This window comes from Danio rerio, chromosome 9 (genome assembly GCF_049306965.1).
Source record: "Danio rerio strain Tuebingen ecotype United States chromosome 9, GRCz12tu, whole genome shotgun sequence".
Lineage (NCBI taxonomy): Eukaryota > Metazoa > Chordata > Actinopteri > Cypriniformes > Danionidae > Danio > Danio rerio.
Genome location: NC_133184.1, coordinates 50419250 through 50442623, shown reverse-complemented (window position 1 = coordinate 50442623; position 23374 = coordinate 50419250). Strand labels below are relative to the sequence as shown.

The following is a 23374-nucleotide window of genomic DNA, read 5'->3' as shown; positions in this document are numbered from 1 at the left end:
TGTGTGTGTGATTCTGTATTTGTGTATGTTTGTGTGTGTGATTCTGTATTTGTGTATGTTTGTGTGTGTGTGTGTGTGTGTGTGTGTGTGTGTGTGTGTGTGTGTGTGTGTGTGTGTGTGTGTGTGTGTTTGTTTGCTTGTGCATATTTCTGTTTGTGTGTGTGTAATTCTGTATTTGTGTAATTCTCTCTCTCTCTATCTCTCTCTCTGTGTCTGTGTGTGTGTGTTTGTGCATAGTTCTGTGTGTGTAATTCTGTATTTGTTTATGTGTTTCTCTGTGTGTGTGTGTGTGTTTCTCTGTGAGTGTGTGTGTGTGTTTCTGTATTTGTGTATGTGGTTCTGTGTGTGTTTGTGCGTAGTTCTGTGTGTGTAATTCTATATTTGTTTATGTGTTTCTGTGTATGTGTGTGTGTGTGTGTGTGTGTGTGTGTGTGTGTGTGTGTGTTTCAGTATGTATGTGGTTCTGTGTGTGTGAGTGTGTGATTCTGTATTTGTGTATGTGGTTCTGTGTGTGTGTGTGTGTGTGTGTGTGTGTGTGTGTCTGTCTGTGTGTGTGTTTAGTTTATCATGTGGTTATTGATTTTAAAAGAAATCTAAAAATTACATCTAAAAATATAACTTATTCATTTAATAAAATTATATTATAAATTATTAAATTAATAATAATTATTAAAGTAAAAAAAAAACAATTATTGGGTAGAAAAAGCAATCCATGTGTGGGGTTTAAATGAATAACCCAATTACTTGGGTTAATTTAACCCCCTGATGTGTTCTGTCCTATATTAACCTAGCAAATTCATTGTGTCGCGCGACGAGAGACATTTGATTATGTTAAAAAACACTTTAGTTCAGCGCGAAGTGGAGTAAGCACGGTCTCTCTCACACACGGATGTAGAGTTTGACACCTCAAAGACAGGGATGAGGAGGAGGAGAGTTCAACAGCAGGGTAAAGCACTACAGAATCCTACTTTTGTTCCATTTTTAAGTAATGAACTGAAAGTCCCTGGTGCTGGAGTTTACTCTTTATCGAGCTTGACAAACATGACAAGTTAGCATTAGCTTCTTAACTCATAGCGACAACAAAAAAATTCAGACAGAGCTGTGGCGCGTTGGCTGGCGCTGAGCCAGAGAAAGATGTGTCATATTGTCACAATTATGCAGTGTTTTTAACCACCCAATGCTTATTTTATGTTTTAGACATGTAAATACACACAAGTATTAGTAAAACAAAATATCTAGAGTTTGTAAAACACAAAAGAAAGTCTAATGCTGTGTTCACACCAGATTTGGTACGAGTGGATAAATCGCGTTATTCACGCATAAATAGACTTGTGAACGTTTTGAGATTACTCGCTTCATTCACGTATCAAATTTACTTAATTTGTGCGTCAAATTCACTGAGTAATAGACGCGGATTCATGTCATGGGCAGGCCTTCTGCCCGTTCACTAGCTTTGTTGCTAAATGGCTAACAGGGCTTAGGAAGGCTGAAAAACAGTGTCAATTCGTTTGGAGCTGTGCCTGAGTCCACTAGATCCATTCTGAGGTGCACCAGCTCTGTGAGTTCGAAATTTTCTCCAGAAATTGTACCTAGATGATGGAAGCTTTAAGCAGTGCTTCTGACTAAGCCGAGCCCAGTTTGATGAACTGTTGTCTGGTGTCAGCAGGAGGATTTTCCCCCCGAGACACCAACAACAGGCGATATGTCATAATCACGCCAGTCACGTAGTGAAATTAACTATAAAGTTGAATCTATTTTGCTCCCATCTGGCCAGCCACTTGCTTGCATGTATTTGGGGAGTAAATGATGAATTTACGTGCTGAATCCTACATGTTCTGCTGTTTTGAATGAGGCAAACATGCAGCCGCAAGTAAACATGGCAATGCCCATCTCACATTATAGATCACGATCAAGATAATTTATACACCGTTTAAACAACAGAAACACTCACATATTTATGTGAAATGGAATATCAGGTAGTTGATGACAAGATGAGCGTGTGTATATTTTGTATAAAAACAGAAAAGCATAATAAAGAGGACATGTCTGTCATACAGCTCTATTGTGGCTGCGATCTGTCATGTAACAGACATGACGCATTGCCATAGAAACATTAAGAGTTAGCAATCTAAAATAATGATCGCCTAACAACAGTCACAACTGGTTTCAGATAGAATCTTTTTAACTCAGCAGCAAAAGGGTTACCAACAGAAGTAAAGAAGCGATGGTAGAGTTACTTTGCATTGCAAGACTAAAGATACATTTTTTTCACTGCTCTTTTTTGGATCATTAATTTTTCCATGTGTTGTCATGTATAGCTGCACTGCAAAAAAAAAAGCTTTTCTTAGTCATTTCATCTCATTTCCAGTTTAATTATCTTGAAAATCTTATATCAAGACTAGGCAAGACAAATGTCATGAGAAAATGAAGTGATGCTTTATACTTCAGTTTGAGGTTATATCTAATTAGGATTATTTTTCTCACCCCTAAGTAAGAAAGTTAAGCAGACAATCACTTAATTTTAAGGTGGGTTTAAAAAAAAAAAGACATAATTTCTTATGCTATTTCATGTGTCTAGTATTTCATGTATCTTGATTTTTTAGATACTTGGATTGAAAACAGGACAAAACTACTTAGTTAGCTTTTTATTTTATTACTATCAGAACAGCTCAGGGATGCGCTTTTTTGAATAAAAGGTTGGAAATGAATGCTTTTCTTGTTTTTTTTTAATCAGATTCATTGATTAATCGAAAAAAAATAACCAAAAGATTAATAGATTATTAAAATAAGTTGCAGCCCTAATCTAAATGACTAAATATTCTATCACTAAATATAATATATTAAAAAATAAACATGAGAGGTGTACGACTGCGTTGTTTCCTTCCAGTTTTAATATTTAAAAAAAAATTCACCTGTAAAAAGGTTAAAAATAATTACAAGCCACTAATCCCAGGTGTTGTGATTGCCAGCAGTTATGCCTCCACTGGAGATCACGTCCATATACAGCCAAACTACAACTCCCATCATGCACCTCACACACCAGTTCCAAATTAACAAATTGCACGCACATACACAGCAAAGCTCATTGTACTGATAACTGTATATAAAACTCACGAACACTCATCCAGTGTTGAGTCTTGTTTTTCCTGTGAACATTACAAAGTGTTTTCTCTGTCCTGCCATGTTCAGCCTGCATCAATCTTTTCACCTGTTACAATGACTACTCTTTTGGATAGCCATCATGCTTCTGTTTGTACCTGTTTGACCATTATCTGCCTGATTATTCTTTATTAATAAACTGCACATGGATGCACACCTCCCTTGCCAAACCCATATCAATACACTGGGTAATTGTAATGCACTAATACTACTTACTACAGGTAATGGGCTCATCAGATCCATCATTACAGTCTGTTCCTCCATCACAGTACCAGTGGCCAGGAATACAGCGTCCACTCGAACAGCGGAACTCATTGTGGGAGCATGTAGATGTGGCTGAGGAGTGATGGACAAAATGACAGTCAGAGATTAAGCATCTAAACCAGGGGTGCCCAAACTTTTTCATATAAAGGGCCAAACACCAAATATAATTATGAGCCAAGCGCCGAAGGTAAATATACCAAACTGTATTATATTAAAGTTGCCATGGATAATTTCCTAACTTGTTAAGACTCACCGCAGTGTGTGGGACTCTCGTCACTGTTGTCTCCGCAGTCATTATCTCCATCACATAGATACGAGCGCGGAATGCAGATATTAGTCGACTGGCATTTGGTGTGTTCTGGCTGGCAAGTCCTCTCAGCTGGGAAATCAAATCCATAATAGATTGTTTGAAATCAAATTAGGAAACGTCAAACTATTCCATGTCACATACCTATGCGGGTAAATAAACAACATGATTGGCTTCCACAGAGCTGGTTATCCTCGTGTTAAGTCGTGACATATCTGCCCTGTACTTTGGGAGCTCTAAGCAGAATGATTTTGGGGTCCTACCTTGCTCTAAATAGGGGAGTATTGCAATTGCAAACCGGCCCACAATGATTTTATTGCTTATTAAATACAATCAATAAAACAGAAAAGTAAAGCCTGATTTCTTTTACTTACTGACTCTCTGAATGACTTTGAAATTTTAAATCAGCACTGTTTTTGTCAACTAGCAGCTTCAAAAATGAAGTATTAAACTATCTTTAATAAAGGGACCAGTGATTCCTACTTCACTTCCTTCTGGAGTGTTTATAACATATTTTATTAATTTACCAAACAGACTAAAGATTCTATAAAAAGATTCTAGGTTGAGTTTTTTTTTTTTTTTTTTTTTTTGTAAAGAAATTCTAAAAGTAAAAACCCTGCAATAAAAGACTAAATTAGCCAAAAGTGAAAATGCACTTCTTATTAATAAAATATTCATTCTGAACTCATTAAAAACTCAAGAAATCAAGAAAAAAAAATTAACATTAATGCAAAGAATGATTCATGAATAATAAAATCAATAAGCAAATAATATAAAGTAAATATGAAAAATATTCATATAAAAAAAATGAGAAAAGGGAAGCAACAAATACTGGGTTAATGTTGATACCCAAACACAAATTTATTATTATTTCCTTCAGTTTCCTTCCCTGTTCCTTACATTTGAGATGAGGGTTCAGAGCTTATATTAAACTATGAATAATTCAATTAGGAAATAGCTTTCTCAATGAAAGACATGTCTATGGGGTTAAGGAAATCCTCAAAGTGATACTTCCACCGTCCGACAACATCCCCAGTCGAGGTGAACAGCTCCCCACTTTCACAGCAGAATAGCTTTCATTGAGGAAGCAGAGACTGGTGCAGGGGTGGACTCACCCATCACCCAAGCGGAGGTCACTGATGTAATTTACAAGCTCCGCAGTGGCAAAGCAGCGGGGGTGGACGAGATTCACCTTGTGTATCTTAGGTTACTGGATATTTTGGGGCTGTCTTGGCTGACACGTCTCTACAAAGTCGCATGGAGATTGGGGACAGTACCCCTGGAATGGGCAACTGTGGTGGTGGTTCCAATTTTTAAGAAAGGTGACCAGAGGATGTGCTCCAACTATAGGGCGATCACACTCCTCAGCCTCCCAGGGAAAGTCTATGCCAGGGTACTGGAGAGAAGGATCTGGCCGATGGTTGAACCTAGGATCCAGGAGGAACAATGCGGTTTTCGTCTGGGCTGTGGCACACTGTACCAGTTCTATACCCTTACCAGGGCGCTCGAGGGTTCATGGGAGTATGCCCAACCAGTCCACATGTGTTTTGTGGACTTGGAGAAGACATTCATCTGTCCCTCATGGTATTCTTTTTTTAAGGGCCGTCTCGTCCCTGTATGAACAGAGTAGGAGTTTGCTTCACATTGCCGGCAATAAGTCAGACTTGTTCCCAGTGCATGTTGGACTCCGGCAGGGCTGTCCTTTGTTCCCAATTCTGTTCAGAATTTTTATGGACAGAATTTCAAAGCGAAGCCTTGGGCTGGAGGTTCGGGGACCCAAGGTTCGGGGACCACAGGATTTAATCTCTGTTATTCGCAGACAATATCGTTCTGTTGGCTTCATCGAACATGGACCTTTAGCATGCACTGGGATGGTTTGTTGCAGAGTGTGATGTGGCTGGGATGAAAATCAACACCTCCAAGTCTGAGGCCATGGTGCTCCACCGGAAAAAAGTAGTTTGCTATCGCCAGGTTTGAGAAAAGTCCTTATCCCAGGTGGAGGAGTTCAAGTATCTTGAGGTTTTGTTTACGAGTGAGGGAAGGATGCAGCGTGAGATTGAAAGGCCGATCGTTGCAGCAGTAATGTGGTCAATGTACCGTTCCGCTGTGGTAAAGAAGGAACTGAGCATAAAGGCAAAGCTCTTGATTTACTGGTCAATCTATGTTCCTACTCTCATCTATGGTCATGAGCTTTGGGTCATGATCGAAAGGACAAGACAAGATCTCGGATGCAAGCGGCCGAAATGAGTTTCATTCGCAGGGTGGCAGGGTGCACCCTTATAGATAGGGTAAGGAGCTCTGTCATCCAGGAGGAGCTCAGAGTAGAGCCGCTGCTTCTCCACATCAAGAGAAGTCAGCTGAGGTGGCTTGAGCATCTGTTTCGGATGCCTCTTGGATGCCTACCTAGGGTGGTGTTCCAGGCATGTCCCACCAGGGGGAGGCCTTGGGGAAGACCCAGAACACGCTGGAGCGACTATGTCTCTCAGCTGGCCTGGAAACGCCTCGAGATCCCCCTGGAGGAGCAGGAGAAAGTGTCTGGGGAGAGGTCTGAAGTCTGGAGTTCTCTCCTCAGACCCGGCCCCGATAAGCGGTAGAAAATGACATGACATAACTTTTAAAAACATTTAACAGGAAAAATATTACCAGTGGGCAAAATATGACAGTGAAAGACGCTTCAATGGTGCATTTCAGTAAAATGTGTATTACACTAAAAATGGGTCTGTAAAACCAGAAAATTTTTTTATATTTCCTATAACTAGACAATGTTCACTAATCTGTAATTGTCTATTTTCAATAAATGTGCTACTAGATTGTCTTTAACATCATCATTAGCATTTAAAAGCGATGCTAAAAATGATTTTGTGCTTGTCTCTTCTCAGTTTTTCTGCGTTTGAAGAAGAACGTTAACTTCGTAAAATTTTCTTGGTCCAATATCTAAAATAAATCAGGTATAAGGCCATGGCTGTGTCCATGCACGGGCTCGCGTTCGACCAGTCGGTCTTGCAGGGTACCTTGGAAGAACAAACTCGAACAGCGAGAACAGAACACATATGAGAAGTGAGATACTGCGAGCTTCCTGTTGATTACATGACTTTTAGACAAAAGCAATTTCATCTTTAAAAAAGTTATGTTTTTTTTATTTTCAGTGAAAATTTATGAATATTTAAAACACAAAAGCAGTCAATGAAGATAATTTGTAAAATGCAAATAAAAATTATTTCAGCAAGGAAGTGGCTCGCACCACTAGTGGGTTGTAGGGACCCCTAGTGGCGGTGGAGCCCTAAAGCCGCCTTTCTACTGCACATGACATTTGGACATGACTGTCGGATTACACTTTTTTGTGGCAGTCGCACAGAATTTTCAAGTCTGACTTGCACCATGGGAGAGAAGCTGTTCTCGCAGTGTCCAAAATAAAGGAGTGAAAAGCAATTCTCAGTGGTTGAATGAATAAATGAATGAACACTAGAAACTCAGACTGCTAAAAATATTGGAGGGAATGTGGAGACAACATAAAACATTATATTTTTATTATTTTATTACTTACATTTTTGAATAGAAATGTATTTTTTAATATAGACTTTTTCTGATTAAAAAAACTAAATAAACTCCTATTTCTCATCTCGCGCACACGGACCTGCTTGGACAAAACTGGAATACAGTCGGCCGGTCGCATGCGGTCTTGTCGCAGGAGTTCAAATATTTCAATGGATCCGCAGCTCAATTCGGATCCGAATTTTCCACATACGGAGATGATCGGCACTCCACGCAGCTCCCGGACTACTCTCCATTGGAAATGAATGACTTCCAATCTGTCGCTTGTCATTTGTAGTGGAAAGGAGGCTTAAGCCTTAGTTTGCCTATAAGGAGGGCCGGCTATGCGTATCGGTGACATATGGAATACTGTTTCCGGGTCCAAGCCGCTACTCATTGGAATTGAAAAAATATTGGTTTGAGACCACCTTTTAGTCTTATCACACATTAAAGTGAATTTTATATAAAATCATAGCATACACATCAGTCTCTGGACTCTGCATCACAAATACCAAAATTTTAGAAACTTATGAAAAAAATTATCACTTTCTGGCCATGATATTAGGCATGGACATATATATTGCAATCATGATTTTTGAAATTAATACAGCGCTTTGTAGGCGTTTATTATTACCATTTGATGACTCCCCATGCAGTTTCATATAGCGATTGGACCACTTAGCATGGAGTCACACTTAACAAGTGGATAGCTATAAATGAACTAAACTGAGCTTTGCAATAAACTGACATAACAATGAATGGACATTTACAATACAATATAAAGCTCTTATATTAAAAGGGTGACTTGTTTTTTGTAACTGAGCGACTTACGGCAGTTCTGTTCATCCGAGGTCCCATTATCGTAGCAATTGTTTATTCCATTGCAGATGTATTCCCTGGCAATGCAGCGGCCATTATTACAGGAGAACTCTGTATTTGGGTCGCAGGGTCTGAAGATGCAGCCAGTCTCATCGCTGTTATCCCCGCAGTCATTGTAGTGATCGCATCGGTAATGATACGGCACACAGCGACCATTTCCACAGGTGAACACTGTGGGCTCGCAGGTGTGAAATGCTGTCATGTGGAAATAATGTTAATAAAAAACATAATCAATGATTGCATGTGTTGAAAATATTGCATGAGCTACTGCATCTCACTGTGTAGCTCCTCTATTTTAGTTTACCTGAGAGAGAAATAAAGGCTGCTGCTTGTCGGACTGCATGCAACAGAGAGAAAGAGAGACAGAGCCGTGCATTGTGGAAGAGGTTAGTATGTGTTTTAGGCTGGTTAAATATCCAAGATCTAGTCTAGAGCCAACATAGGCTCATTCTGGAAATGTTGCCCTATATACATTTATGGAGATCACGAATTTTGTAGCCAGAAGAACGTATGGCTGTATTTCATCTTTAAAAGAAACGATACGGGGCGGTATGACGCCATTCCTTTTCGCTCTTACCAGCTGACAAGTTACCTCCATATGGGCAGCTTTCACGCTATTACCAGTTTGTCCAGTAGCTCGCTATGTATGTTGGCGGACTTGAGACACAGAGAGGAGTTGACCCCAACGACGGGGTTCGAGCCCAGCAAACAAACAGTTTTAGAAAGCGGGTAAGACTAAAAAAAAGAAGCCAAAACATAAATTAGGCAAGTAAATAACAGGGTGAGAATGTGGTCAAATCTGAAAACGTGGTAAAAATCAGGCGAGGGCTTTTATTTTTCTGGATTGCTTCTTAAAACTGTCGGTTGGGTTAAGGGAAGTGGGTGGGCGCTGGTCAGTCGGTGCTTTTGAAAACACTATTGGTTGGGTTTACGAAAGGAAGAGGGTGGGTCAGTCGATCGGTCAGTCAGTTGACAGTGGGATTATGTGAGAACAGCAGGTATGAATGGCACTCGCAAGAGAAATTTGAGATCTCAATAACCGCACAGAGCACCCTTTGGTGGATTTGCGAAAACAAAAATTGCAAAAATAACGTTCCTCCTAGGACGTATTTGGCACTCTCCAGAAATGTACATAGCGTTTTCAGAATGAGGCTGGGTTGTCTAGAGCTCTGTTATACATCATAGTAAGCTGCCTTGGTGTCTTTTGACTGCTGAAATCTGATTTCAAATAAATAATTCTTTAAAGAAACAGCACGAAACGACATATAAACCTAGATTTAACCCAAGTGTGTTTTTATTTCACTTTTATCAGTTTTTTTTCTTAGTACTGAAATATAATTATATTAGAAACACTATGATTGAATTTACCATGTGTCATTTTAATTCATTCATTCATTTTCTTTTGGCTTAGTCCCCTTATTCATCAGGGGTCGCCACAGCGGAATGAACTGCCAACTTATCCAGTTTTACCAAAGTCCCTTTAAGCCAGTCATTTCACTCTGTGGCTATTTTTGAAACTCCTCTCGGGCAGTATGCATATTGACCGCTACACTTTTCCCCATTCAAAACTATACGAGTGACATGTCTTTTGTATTCTATAGTCTTTAGTTTCACACAGAATATTACGCGGATGCCTTTCCAGCTGCAACCCAGTACTGGGAAACGTATCATCTTTTAAAAGCAGTATTAAAATATTGTCAAAGTCACAAAAAAAATTTATTAAGCAGTTTTGTTTTGCTTTCCAGTGCAGTACACTGACATATAATGTGTAATGTAAGAGTTTTAGCATAAAGGGCTTGTTTATAATTTGTTTTTCAGAAAACAATGATCTTTTTTTTGTTTATTAATATAGCTTATATAATTTAGCTTGAGCAACACAGTGGTGCAGTGAATAGCACCATCGCCTCACAGTAAGAGGGTCGCTGGTTAGAGTTCAGACTGGGCCAGTTGGCATTTTTGTGTGGACTTTGCATGTTCTCCCCGTGTTCACGTGGGTTTCCTCCAGGTGCTCCGGTTTCCTCCACAGTTCAAACACATGTGCTATAGGTGAATTAAATCAACTAAATTGGCCGTAGTGTATGTGTGTAAATGAGTGTGTATGGATGTTTCCCAGTATTAGATTGCAGCTGAAAGAACATCCGCTGCGCAAAACATATGCTGGATACGTTAGCGGTTCATTCCACTGTGGCGACCCCAGATGAATAAAGGGACTAAGCCAAAAGAAAATAAATAAATATAATTTAGCTTTTCAAGTTTATTTATTTCAATAAAAGTACTGAATAAATATGCCAAAACAATGTAGTTCAAAAAGCAGCATAATCATGGCAGCGCACTAGATTTTGGAACAGAGCTTTGGTCTACAAATGAAGAGGTAAACAAAAATACAAACCAAAAACAAAATGATGTTTGGATCCTGGGGCAAAAATGTAAAAGAGCAGATTGTGCAAGCAAGAAAAAGCAAGAAGAAACATGTTAGTGAAAGATTGCACCGCAGCACAAGAGAGGGAAATTCATTAACTGGTAAATAAAGACAGTCAGATAGTATTAGAATGACTTATAATAAGAAAGAAAGGCATCTAATGAATTCCTTTCATCCTTTACTCATGCTTTGTTCAATTTTTTTTGGTTCAGTTAAACACAATATAAGTATTTTGAAGAATGTTGGCTTTGTTAACCATACCGTATTTTAAACATGTAACCATTGACTGTTAGTTGTTTAATATGTTAGTTATGTTAGTTTTTGAGTCTTCTAAAGCAGTGTTTCTCAACCACGTTGCGCGAGGACCACAAGCTCTGCACTTTTTGTAGGTCTCCAAACACACCTGATTCAGATCATCAGCTCATTAGCAGAGACTAAAAGAACTGAAATGGGTGTGACAGACAAAGAAGACATCCAAAACATGCAGTGTTGGTGGGCCTCCAGGAACGTGGTTGAGAAACACTGTTCTACAGCATGAAAGTACCATAATATGTTTGAAGATATTTAAGAAACATGCTAAGTGAATATTCTTTTTTTATCTGAAAAACTATGCTAAAGTCAGATATTCTGCTTTGAAAATGTATTTTCCGTGCCGGAATGGCTGTCTGTGTTTAGGTTATTTTCACCTGCCCATTGCTAATTTAGCCAATTATATTTCAGCACCCTGGGTTGCCTTGTTGGAAAACCACAAATTTCATTCATTGAAATCTCATTCATTCAGTCAGAAAGGCTTTTAAAGTGAGCGACTGTGACCACAATGCGACCTCCAATGGACAGTAACAGACTCTGAAATGAGAAGCAGATTCAGAGTTCCACATGAGGTTATTAATTAGCAAATAATATCAATATTACGAGCGTAAACATTAGTTGAGCAGGTTACATTGTAACCCCATGTCCTAACAACACACTATGTGTGGAGATTTGCAGTGATAAGCAATTTGGCTGTTTGCACCAGACGAAACACGACAGAAACTTAAATACAGCCATTCAAAAGCACAGAATAGTGCACTCACTGCACTCCAACAAAATGGTGAGGTTTATCATCGAAATCATATTAAACCTCTTAAAGATTATTAAATCTAGATGCTGAATCACTGATATGTGATGGTTTGCATTACTTTAGAGATCTAAAATTTTAAATGGTTTATTTTATTGTCCAGATCTGAGTTGAACTATCTGCTGCTGCTTTCAGTAGTATGACAATAAATGTAATGTAAAAGGGGCATTTAAACTCACAGTGTTAGCATTTAACACCGGATAGAGCACATGAGGTCTATATGAGGTGATCATCTCATCAACTTTTTTGTTGTTCAGCTGCAAGAAATAGAAGCCGTTTCTAAAATATAAATTCCAGGTATTTGTTAGGACAAAAATTTCACAATATTCTATTGTGTGTCGTTGCATTTAATTAGAACAGGATTTAAATCAGCCTTAAAACAGTGTTTAGGCTCAATAGTCAGGCACACTCAATCTGGCAACCTGCACTTACTTGTGTTTTGATCCAGATGTGCAATACCTACTTCATCCACTGGGTGTCAAACTTACATACTGCACCTTTAAAACCATCGACTTCCATAGTGTTTGTTTTTCCTACTAGTAAAGTGAATGGTTATACAGTAGGTTTCCAACATTCTTCAAAATATCATGTTATATCTAGTCTTACATCTAGTTATATCAAAAAAATACAACTAGTTTGGATAAAGCCATGGGTGAGATTTTTTTTCTTTTGTATTTTTGAGTGAACTGTCCTTTTAAATGGATAGTTCAGTCAAAAACAATATGTTAATTTGTTTCAAGTTAAGCACAACCGATGTGATTGTCAGCATTCCACTTGAAGATTAGTCATGCACAACTATCAGCGTTGTTTAGGCAAATTCCTGTTGATGTGAGAAATACCATCTCGTACTGTATATTTGAGACACCATATATAAATTCATTGGCACGAATAACAGACGCTGTGTTAATAAAAGTGCTCTCTATTCAGGAGGATTTGAAATTCTGTGTCAAAGCTGACAGCATGTACTGTAAGCAACACGTCTCACCGCAGACCCTCTCCAGTTCATCACTGCCATCTCCACAGTCATCATCATTGTCGCATTTCCACTGTGAGCGGATACAGCGGCCATTCATGCAAGTAAACTGCCCGGGCTGGCAGCGCGTGCCATTGTCAGGAATACAGTGTTTGTTGTCGGCCAGATACCAGCGGCCCTCTGAAGGACACTGACACTCTGCTCCCTGAGGACCTGGAGGAAATAAAGGAAGTATTTCATTCAATTTAATTGTGAGTGATGTCAAAAGCCTTAGTTTAAAATGCATTAGACTTTTAAAAACATCTGTTGCAAAACCTGACAAGCTGTCAATGCTGTTTATTTTCATTAAAGTTTTATTAATATTTTTGGTTATTAGTGTTAGTGTTTTCGTATTTTTTAGAATTTTATTGAAAAAAAAAAATATATATATATATATATATATATATATATATATATATATATATATATATATATATATATATATATATATATATATATATATATATATATATATATATATTTATTTATTTATTTATATTTAGTTTAGGGATAGTTCAACCAAAAAAATGAAAATGTTATTATACATGTTTCTTTCTTCTTTTGACCACATTAAATATACAGTATTGAAGAAAGCTGGAAACCAGTAACCGCTGACATCTTTTTGGGTGAATTATGTCTAAACTAAAATTACAAACTTTAAAATAAAAAATATCTTTAATAGTTTTATTAATATTTCCGGGTATCTGTGTTTTTGTCATTTTTATAATTTCTTTGAAAAAAAATGTAATTATGTTTAGTTTAAAGGGATAGTTCACCCAAAAATGAATATATTATTATACATGTCATCATTTGTCATTTTTTATGAAGCTTTACTGTAGTTCTTTCTTCTTTAGACCACAATACACATACATAATGAAGAAAGCTGGAAACCTGTAACTATTGCCTTCCATAGTATTCCCTTTTCCTACTATAGAAGTCTATGTTTACAGGTTTCTAGCATTCTTCAAAATTTCTTCTTTAGTGTTCAACAAAATAAAAAAATTAAAAGTTTAAAACCACTTGAGGGCAAGTAAATAGTAAGTTAATGTCCATTTTTAGGTGAACTATCCCTTTAAAATAAAATCAACTAAAATGAAAAACTTTTTATAAAATCTATCATTTAAGTAAGAGATAATCAACAACTTGCCATGGGTTTAATGTACGATGTGGAGGCAAAGAACCACACAACGTTTAGCGGAGATGAGATCCAGCGACAGGTCCTGAGATGGTCTGGCTGATATAAAGCTTCGCTTGGGGGGGAGCTATTTGTGGAGCTGCCACTGACTGCCTGGAGCTCAGATTCTAAATTTTTAAAGATGTGCTATCCTTATACATAATCTACCAATTTGACATTAAAATGATATATTCTCACTTGAAAAACTCCTAAAACTTGATTTTGTGGCATAATTGATGTGCATCTTTCTAATTTTCCAGATTTCCGCAGTTACAAGTCCTCATTGGTTGTACGTTCGAGTTGCTATAGTAACTACAAACGTTTGGGAGAAGTGTACGTTTTTAGAACTGTGACTGGAACCATTTCCCAGAGATGGGTTGCGGCTGGAAGGGCATCCGCTGTGTAAAAACGTGCTGGATAAGTTGGCGATTCATTCCGCTGTGGCGACCCCAGGTTAATAAAGGGACTAAGCCGAAAAGAAAATGAATGAATGACTGGAACTTCCTGAGCGTTTCAATGAAAATAGTGTACACACGCCAGCCAATCAGAATCAAGAATTTTAACAGACCATAGAATAAATTTACATATACGTGCATTGATGATTTATAATTATAACATAATTGATATATAATTTACTACCAAAAAATATCAATATAAACCCCAACTTACTAGCCAAATTCAACTGAAAACAATCGTTAATACTTTTATGCTGTATTTGCATAATGACTTGTGTTACTGCCTATCTAGAGTGCTTTAAATTAATCACTAATGAAGTCTATTTTCCTTAGACAACATGTTTTTGAAACAGCTTTTTTTATTTTGACGGATATTTTGAGAGTAGTTGAATGTGAGTAATGTGATAGTAAAGTACTGTGAATCTACCTGGAGTGCAAATGTGGCTGCATCCACCGTTGAACTGTTCGCAGGGACTGCTGCACTGCTGCTGTTTGCTGTTAGATAAGACGTGGATGTCCATGGGTCGAGATGGAAGATTTTGTAGCATCACCCTCTGATCAGACCCGTCGTGCTTGTTTGCGCGGTAGATGCTGCGCGTGTTCCAGTCCGTCCAGTAGATATGCTGATCATAAACTGTCATTGCAAATGGGTAAATGGCGGTGCTTACAATGACCTCACGGTTAGTGCCGGTGAGCGAGCACCTCTCAATCTTCTGTCTGCAAAAACAGAATACATTTCAAAGGGTGTCATGAACTGAAAAATGTTTTGAGATGATCATTTTATGATTAAAAACATACTGTACGTTTCAGAGCTCAACACTTTCTGTTTAACATTTTCCAACCCAGGCTCATTCTGAAAACGTACCCCTATACACATTTCTGGAGAGCGCAAAATACGTCTCAGGAGGTACAATTTTTTCCAGTTTTTGTTTTCAGTGATGTTCTGTTTTGGTCCAGTGATTACTTTTCAGGATTTCTCCACATCCGTTGTCCGTAAGCGCAAAATGTTCGACAAAGTCAAGAAACGCCTAAAGTCCATAGGCGTGGAATACTGGCAAGCTTAACTTGCCCTCCTCAAGGTAAACTTTCGTGGCTCGGTGAAGATGTTTCATGACCCAGTTGCTGTTGTGGCATTTCTAGATTCGATGAATGCAACGTCTACCGATAGCACCTGATGGTCGCCCAACTCACACCACGGGTCTCTCAGACACTCATGTGAAGGCAGAAATTGTGAATTTAACTGGGTATTTGTGAAAGATTGGCCAATAAGGCGTACTGTTCGGTTTATACACGGTAAAAAATGGCTGTGATTTCAACTGTAAAAAACTGTACAAATGCTACAGTACAAATCCGTAACCTGGTTTACGGTATGTTTCCTTAATATTTACAGCGAATAACCGTAAATTGACTTTCCCAGAATTCCCTGCATGGTACATAACTTTTTATGCATTTTGTTGACATTAATATGGATCTTTTTAGTTGTTTCCCCATCAGTTATGTACATTAGATATTTATGTTATATCTAATGTTGATAAACAATGTTTATTTCATGACTTTAATTATATGGGTGTTACCATACTGGTGTTTAGTAGCTGTGTGAATGACACTGAGCACCTTCTACAGTAGATGCTGATACTCCTTTCTGCTTGTGGGAAAAGTTAATTGTGATGAGCATTGGCTCATTATGTAACTTCCTCATCACCACCTGGATGTGGGTGTGCTAACAAGTCTAACTGTGTAACAAAAGATGTGTAGATGTTGCTCATTCAAAATACAGACATATTACCTCTATAAATTAATAAAATATGGTAATTTACCGTAAAATGAAAAATTACTTTTACGGTTTGTACCGTGTTTTTAACGGTAAAGTACTGGCAACCACAGCTGCCGGTATTTTACCGTAAATTTTACGGATTTATTTTTTACTGTGTAGAGTGGAGGAACTATGACGTCACTTTGTAGGCCAATCGGCTGCTAGCATAAAACTGGTTCCCTTGATAAAGACCCTATAGGATTTTCCCATCGGCTTTTCGAAGATTGCCAATAATACGCTCTGTGTTCAAACACAGTTCATTACACTTACACGTTTTGTCCAGTCGGATAATCCTCACACCAAAATACAACTTTGAGCACTTTTGGATGTTAAATGCAAACGCAAGGATTAAAAAGCTAACATTAGGCTATGAACGGACTACACTGCCCTCGGGGTGCTCGTCTGTGTCGTCAGCACCACCCTGCAACAGACAACTTTAATGCTTATTTTTAGAAATATGGTCACTGACAAAGAGTTAATCTTTCTGTTTTTATATTATAATCAACGCTATATATTATAAACAAATAAAAACGCAAAAACACATAGACCTACGTGCCTTTTGGATCGTTTTTATTTGGGAAATAGATCTGTTTTGCTTTACGATTGTAAAAGTGTTAAAACTGTATGTATAAATGTTCCTACATATCATAAGACATGTTTAAATAAGCGTGCACACAGCCCGCTTAGCTTTACAGACGACAGAAATGAGGCGTGAGGGAAAAGTCTCAAATGCCTGCTAATTCCATCATGGATCGAGAACAACATTCAGTATTTTTTTTTTGTCACGAAGTACAGCAATAAGCAGCCCATACAGTCACATCTGCTATACATTTTAAGAAAGAGTGTAAATTGCCAGTTATGACAGAGTTAAATGTGTTCAGATGAAGAAAAAAATGACGAAAAATCACTCAATCACGTTAAAATTACAGTTAACATGTATGTATTTTTACACATTTTTTCACACCCTTGCATTACTGAGAGCAGGAGAGAGACAGACTGCACATGTAAGCAGTATCTTCATAATATTGTTTAATTAAAATAAATGATCAACAAATTAATGTCTCGACAGGCTTTACAAGTGAAGAAATTATCTACACACAATATGATTTCCCAAGTACAAAAATACTAAAAACTATAAAATACTATTCATGAAAATACCTAAACAACAGAGAAATATAAATGCCCAACACAAGCAAGCTGCACTCCAGACCAGCTCAGCTCGATGAGGTATAATATCTCCGACACCGCCTGTAGTCCCATTTAGCAACTTGATAGCAGCCATCCTTTTAAAGAAGCATAACCGATTTAAAAAATCAAGAGTTTAATGTAACTGATGTGTTTTATGTCGTAGAATAAAACGTGAAAGTATGTTGAGTTTGCGTCAGCCACAAACCTTTTTTAAGCGATTTAAGTGAAATCCCATTGAAAAAACCCATTGACTTTGGGACGAGGGAACCGGAACTGCTAAAATGCTAACTCGCTTTCGGGTTTTTACATACAAATTGATGTTATAGTTCCTCCACTCTATTAAACCATGCTGATGTAAATAACGGCACTACCACTTAAAATTTAGGTTGGAGTTTTCTTAGTAGTTCCTTCTTCTCAGTTACTCTCATAACTAGAGTTGGTGTGGAATATTTTTGATGTTTAATAACTATTGTTTTATTGTTCGAGTTTTGTGTCTGTTATATACTTGGATAAATCTCTTTCCTTATTTTCTCTCCCCCTTTTTCATTTTCTTTCAATTTTCCCCCTTCTTTTTTTCGTACGATATTTGTTTACAAGACTTTTGACAACTGTATCATGTAGCCAGGAGTTTTAGCTTCAAAACGATGTAAAAAGTATCTTGCTTACTTTTTACAGAAAAAAAATACACCGATTTAAATATGCTAAGATACGGAAAATGGCTCTATGGCTCATATGCAAGGAGGCAGGAACAATCGTTACTAAGGCATAAAAATAGACCCTTTACAGTTTTCAAATCTATGTTAATCTTATCAATATGAGCAAAAAGAGTTTTTTATGGAGTAGTGTGCTAAAACACATGTCTGCATTTGCCAAACTCAGAGCATTAAAATATAAATAAATGAATCAAAATATGACATCTTACAAGCTGGCATCTGCCCAGTAGAGCCTCTGATCATCATAGTCCAGCGTCAAACCATTTGGCCAAACTAGACTGGTGTTGACAATCTCTGTCCTGAAGTTTCCTCCGAGAGTTGCGCGCTCTATCTTTGCACTGGTTCCCCAGTCTGTCCAGTACATATACCTGAGCACACACAGAAACAGAAAAATACCTATAAAAACACAATGGCACAGTGGGTAGCATGATCGCTTCACAGCAAGAAGGTCACTGGTTCGAGCCTAAATTGTCCATAAATTGTCCAAAGTGTATGTGTGTGAATAAGTGTGTATGATTGTTTTCCAGTGATGGGTTGCAGCTGGAAGGGCATCCGCTGCTTAAAGCATGCTGGATTAGTTGGCGTTTCATTCTGCTGTAGTGACCCCAGATTAATAAAGGGTCTAAGCTAAAAAGAAAATTAATGAATGAATAAACATTTATATCACGGAGCTGCTGATCACAGACTCACCCTCTACACGGATCCAGCATGATGGCTCTGGGTCTGGGCACCTGCGCAACAACAGTCCTCTGAGATCCATCCACTGCCATAGAGCTGATAGTCTGGTTAATGTAGTCACTGTAATAGATCCTCCTGTTAATCCAGTCGTAGGCGATGCCGTCAGGAGCTCCCAGATCTCCACAGAGAAAAAATAATTCCCAAAAACAAAGATTTACAAGCACATAATAAGAAATGGTCAATTAAAGGAATAGTTATGTACAAAAGAAGATATACATAGTAGAAGAAACAAATATTATAACGTCCATGAATTTCCAGCTTTCTTCAGATTATCTTCTTCAGTGTTCAACTGAACAAAAAGAACAAAAAAAAAACTCAACCTGGTATGGAACAAGTGTGAGCAAATGACAGTTTTTTTTTACTTTTATTGGGATCAATGTCAATTTAACTGCCTAGCAAACCACCGAAAACATGTTAATTATCTACCAACAGCTTGCCAAGAAACCACATTGAACACTTTAGGAACTGCAATGCCTTGGTAACCATCCAAGACACCCTGGTAACCCTTTAGGAAGGTTCTAGTAACAATCAATGGAGACTAAACTCTTAACAATAACTTTGAAACTACCAACACCCCAAAACACCTCAGCAACCATATTGCAATGTACTACCAAGCAACCACGACAAAAGATCTAGCAACTGGTTCACAACTACTCACAACTATTCAGAAAATATTAGCGCATAAAAATGACCAGAACCCACGGGTAAGGCTTGGTGATAAAAAAAAAAATAATAAAAAAATAAATAAAAAAAAATAAATAAATAAATAAATATATATATATGACTATATATATAATAGTCAGAACTATTAACCCCCTCTGAATTATTAGCCTGTTTAATATTAACACATTTTTAATATTAACACATTTTTAAACATTTAAAATGACGTTTAAAGGCTTAATTAGGTTAAATAGGCAGATTAGGGTAATTGGGCAAATCATTGTATAACGATGGTTTATTCTGTAGACAATCAAAAGAAAAAATGTTGCTTAAAGGAGGCTAATAATTTTGACCTTAAAATGGTTTTTAAAAAATCCTAGCCAAAATAAAACAAATAAGACTTTCTCAAGAATGAAAAAAAATTATCAGACGTACCGCGAAAAATGCCTTGCTCTGTTAAACATCATTTGGGAAACATTTGAAAAACAAATAAAATTTCAAAGGGAGACTAATAATTCTTACTTTAACTAAATATATATAACTGGATTAACATAGCTCACTCTGTGTCCACTGTTTTTCAGATGTGCTTGTATCAATCTGTTGTACATCGCTTTTTTGGAGTAAAGTCAGCTGATCGCTTTAAAAGCAACAGGTTTACTTGCTTTTTTAAATAAAGTGAGCTTATCCCTTTAAAAGCAGCAGGTTTACTCTTTTTTTAAATGTAAAGTCAACTAATTGCTTTAAAAGCAAAGGGCTTACTCACTGCTTTAAAGGCAACAGGTTTACCCACTTTTTTACAGTAAAATTGACTAACTGCTTTAAAAAAAAACAGGTTTACTGTAAGTCAACAAATTGCATTAAAAGCAAAGAATTTACAAATTATTATTATTATTTTTTTTACAGTAAAGTCAACTACCGTAATCGCTTTAAAAGAAACAGGTTTACTCACTTTTTTACAGTAAAATTGACTAATTGCTTTAAAAAAACAGGTTTACTGTAAGTCAACAAATCGCACTAAAAGCAAAGAATTTACAAATTTTTTTTTTTTTTTACAGTAAAGTCAACTACCGTAATCGCTTTAAAAGAAACAGGTTTACTCACTTTTTTAAAAAAAAGTCAACTTATCACTTTAAAAGCAATGGGGCTACTCAGTTTTTAGAGTAAAGTGAACCAAATGCAGTAAAATCAACAGGTTTACTGACATTTTTAAAGTAAAATCAACTGATGGCTTTAAAGCAACAGGTTTGGGGAGTTTTTTTAAAGTAGCATCAACTTATCGCGTCTTTTATTGCACACCTAGCCAACATTACCCTGTTAACAACACTTGCCCAAAAACTGCTTTAGATCCATTCTGATTTCCATCTTTTTTATATGTTATAACATTAATGAATCAGCGTATATGGTGTATTAGAAATGAACAACATCGAGCCTGCAAACCAAACTAACCACTGACATGCAATGTCACTGCAGATACTGTGTTAAGCCCAGCATCCAAGGATTTTCTTAATGAACTTCTCTTTCCAAGCTACACCTGCAATGTCAGGGTGCATTAAGAGTTTAAATAAGCTGCTAACCTGAGGCCACCTCAGTAGCGGGAGAGGTAGGCGAAGCCAAAGTAATGAAGCTAATCTTGCTCTGGCCTGCTCCCGAGCTCTGGGTGAAATAGATCCTGCCATCCAAGCGGTCGAAATCAAGCGCCACCGAAGTCCGGGGCACGTTTACCACAGGAAAGGGCAGCGAATGATCGTCTGGGTCCAGTCGCAGAGAGCGCACGGTGCTTTCTGTAGTATAAATGAGGTAGTCATCCCGGGATACCACACAGCTGCTGTCATCCGCAGCCAGATTCCCAAAAGCACATGAACATTTCCTGGTCTGAGCTCCTGCCATGGCAAAGCAGAAATGAGCACAGCCTCCATTCGACTCTAAGCAGGGGTTGTTATTGAGCTCATGGGCTGAACTTGGCTGCATTCTGCGGTCAAAAATGGTGACGTCCCGCAGCATGTTAATGTTGTCTCGGATCACGGCTGGCTGGTCGGTGGCACCAGGCTGTTTGCTTGCTCGGAAGACTTTCTTGAGGTTTCTGTCCACCCAGATTACATTTCCTTCAAACACAGTGATGCCATACGGAGTCGGATAGCGGCTTCCATAACGGACGACCTCCGTTTCGCCCCCTTCAGGCCGAACGCGTGCAATCATATCCAAGGAATCATCCACCCAGTAGATGTATCCGTCTCGGTGGTCCAGAGCAAGGCCTCTGGGGGTGACGATGCCAGAGGAAACCAGAGCTGTCCGGTTGGAGCCATCTAGAAATGCTCGCTCGATTTTGGGGGTCTGTCCATAGTCAGCCCAGAAGAGGTATCTGTTTTTAGGATCCACCACAATATGACGAGGCATGTCTACTTGGGTCTTGAGAAGGACACGGCGGAAAGTGGTATTGAGCCGAATGACTTCGATGTACGTCTCGGTCAGGAAGGCATTGGTGAAGTAGAGGTTTCCTGAGGGAACAAAAAAATCCAAGAAATAGTAATGAATAATGATGCAATAGGGATGCAATATGTGTGCATAAACACTGGAGGCTTTATTTTAATGGTCAAAGTCTAAAGCGCATGGCGCAAAAGCACTAAGAGCGTGTCCAAATCCACTTTTGCTATTTTAAGGACGGAAAAATATTGCAATAGGTCTAACAGAATTGTGCTTATTCTTTTAACAAGTTATGGGTGTGGTTTGAGTATAACGTGCATTAAACCAATCACAGTCTCATCTACCATTCCCTTTAAGAGTCAGTTGCGTGGTGCATTAGCTATGTACATGGCAGACTTTGTAAGTGGAAAAACTGAACACTTCACTAGTGAAAAAACAGTTAAACAGACCATTTGCAGCACGAGGATAAAGAATGAGCCTCCTCCCTTCGGTTTCTTTACTTTCTCTTTGCTTTACTTTTATTCTTTACTTTACTCCATTACTTTAGGAAACGCAGGATGTTGTACACACTCAACTGAAGACATCCATTAGTTGTGGTCAATCTAAAAACCGCTCTAATTTTTCCAGTTTTTATGTTTTTAAATTAAAGGAAAAAAAGGACTGTTTGTGTTTATATCACCCCAATATGACAGTCTATACACTATAATTACACATATGTCTGTCAAAACAGCTTGAAAAGTAGATATTTTTTACCAGAGGTGCCCTTTAAGTCTAATATTCATCTTTTTTGTGTTTACTCTGCAAAGATCCATAAACATTTTCATTAAACATTTATTTTGATTATTATTAGTAATTTCAGTTATAAAAAATGCTTTTTTGTGTCTGTCCCTGCATTCTGCTCAACTCTGTTACATCAGTTATAAAAGTTCAAGAAAGCTTTAAAAAAATAAAAAATTATATATATATATATATATATATATATATATATATATATATATATATATATATATATATATATATATATATATATACACACACACACACACACACACTACTGGGGTCAGTAGGATTTTTAAATGTTTTCAAATACGCTTCTCCTGCTCACCAAGGCTGATTTTTTAAATAAAAAATACAGTACAGATTGTAAAATTGTGAAATGTTATTGCACTCTAAGATAACTGGTATTGATAAAAGTAGTTTATCATTTAATTTAATAATTCTTCACATAAGTCCAATGATCCTTCAGAAATCACTCTAATATTTATTATTATTATTTACTATTATTATTATTATTAGTAATACAATAAATAATAAATAATAACTGGCCTATTCATTTCATTGGAAACTGCATACAATAAATAATAAATTTGTATTTAATAAATAAGTATTTAACTATTTATATATAATAAATGCCACCTTGATGAACAGAATCATTTTCTTAAAAAACTAAACAAAAAAAACGACCCTAAATTTTGGACCAGTAGTGTGTGTGTGTGTGTGTGTGTGTGTGTGTGTGTGTGTGTG

The 23374-nt window shown here is 37.4% G+C and overlaps 1 protein-coding gene and 1 long non-coding RNA gene across 9 annotated transcripts in view; one reads left to right on the top strand and one right to left on the bottom strand.

The window, feature by feature from the left end:
* lrp2a (low density lipoprotein receptor-related protein 2a) overlaps positions 1–23374 on the bottom strand; it is a 273263-nt gene that overhangs the window by 88270 nt on the left and 161619 nt on the right. For 5 of the 8 annotated variants that reach the window (NM_001194987.2, XM_068223457.2, XM_068223458.2 and 2 more), the window contains 10 exon segments: positions 3376–3495; positions 3677–3802; positions 8093–8335; positions 8445–8477; positions 10530–10553; positions 12662–12862; positions 14745–15034; positions 18241–18399; positions 18722–18887; positions 21004–21924. In NM_001194987.2, coding sequence (NP_001181916.2) covers positions 3376–3495; positions 3677–3802; positions 8093–8335; positions 8445–8477; positions 10530–10553; positions 12662–12862; positions 14745–15034; positions 18241–18399; positions 18722–18887; positions 21004–21924 — 2283 coding nt within the window. 8 annotated transcript variants of the gene reach the window in all.
* LOC141376217 (uncharacterized) lies at positions 4057–8336 on the top strand. Its single transcript, XR_012385651.1, has 2 exons — positions 4057–6591; positions 6627–8336. It is a non-coding gene; the product is annotated as an uncharacterized lncRNA (long non-coding RNA).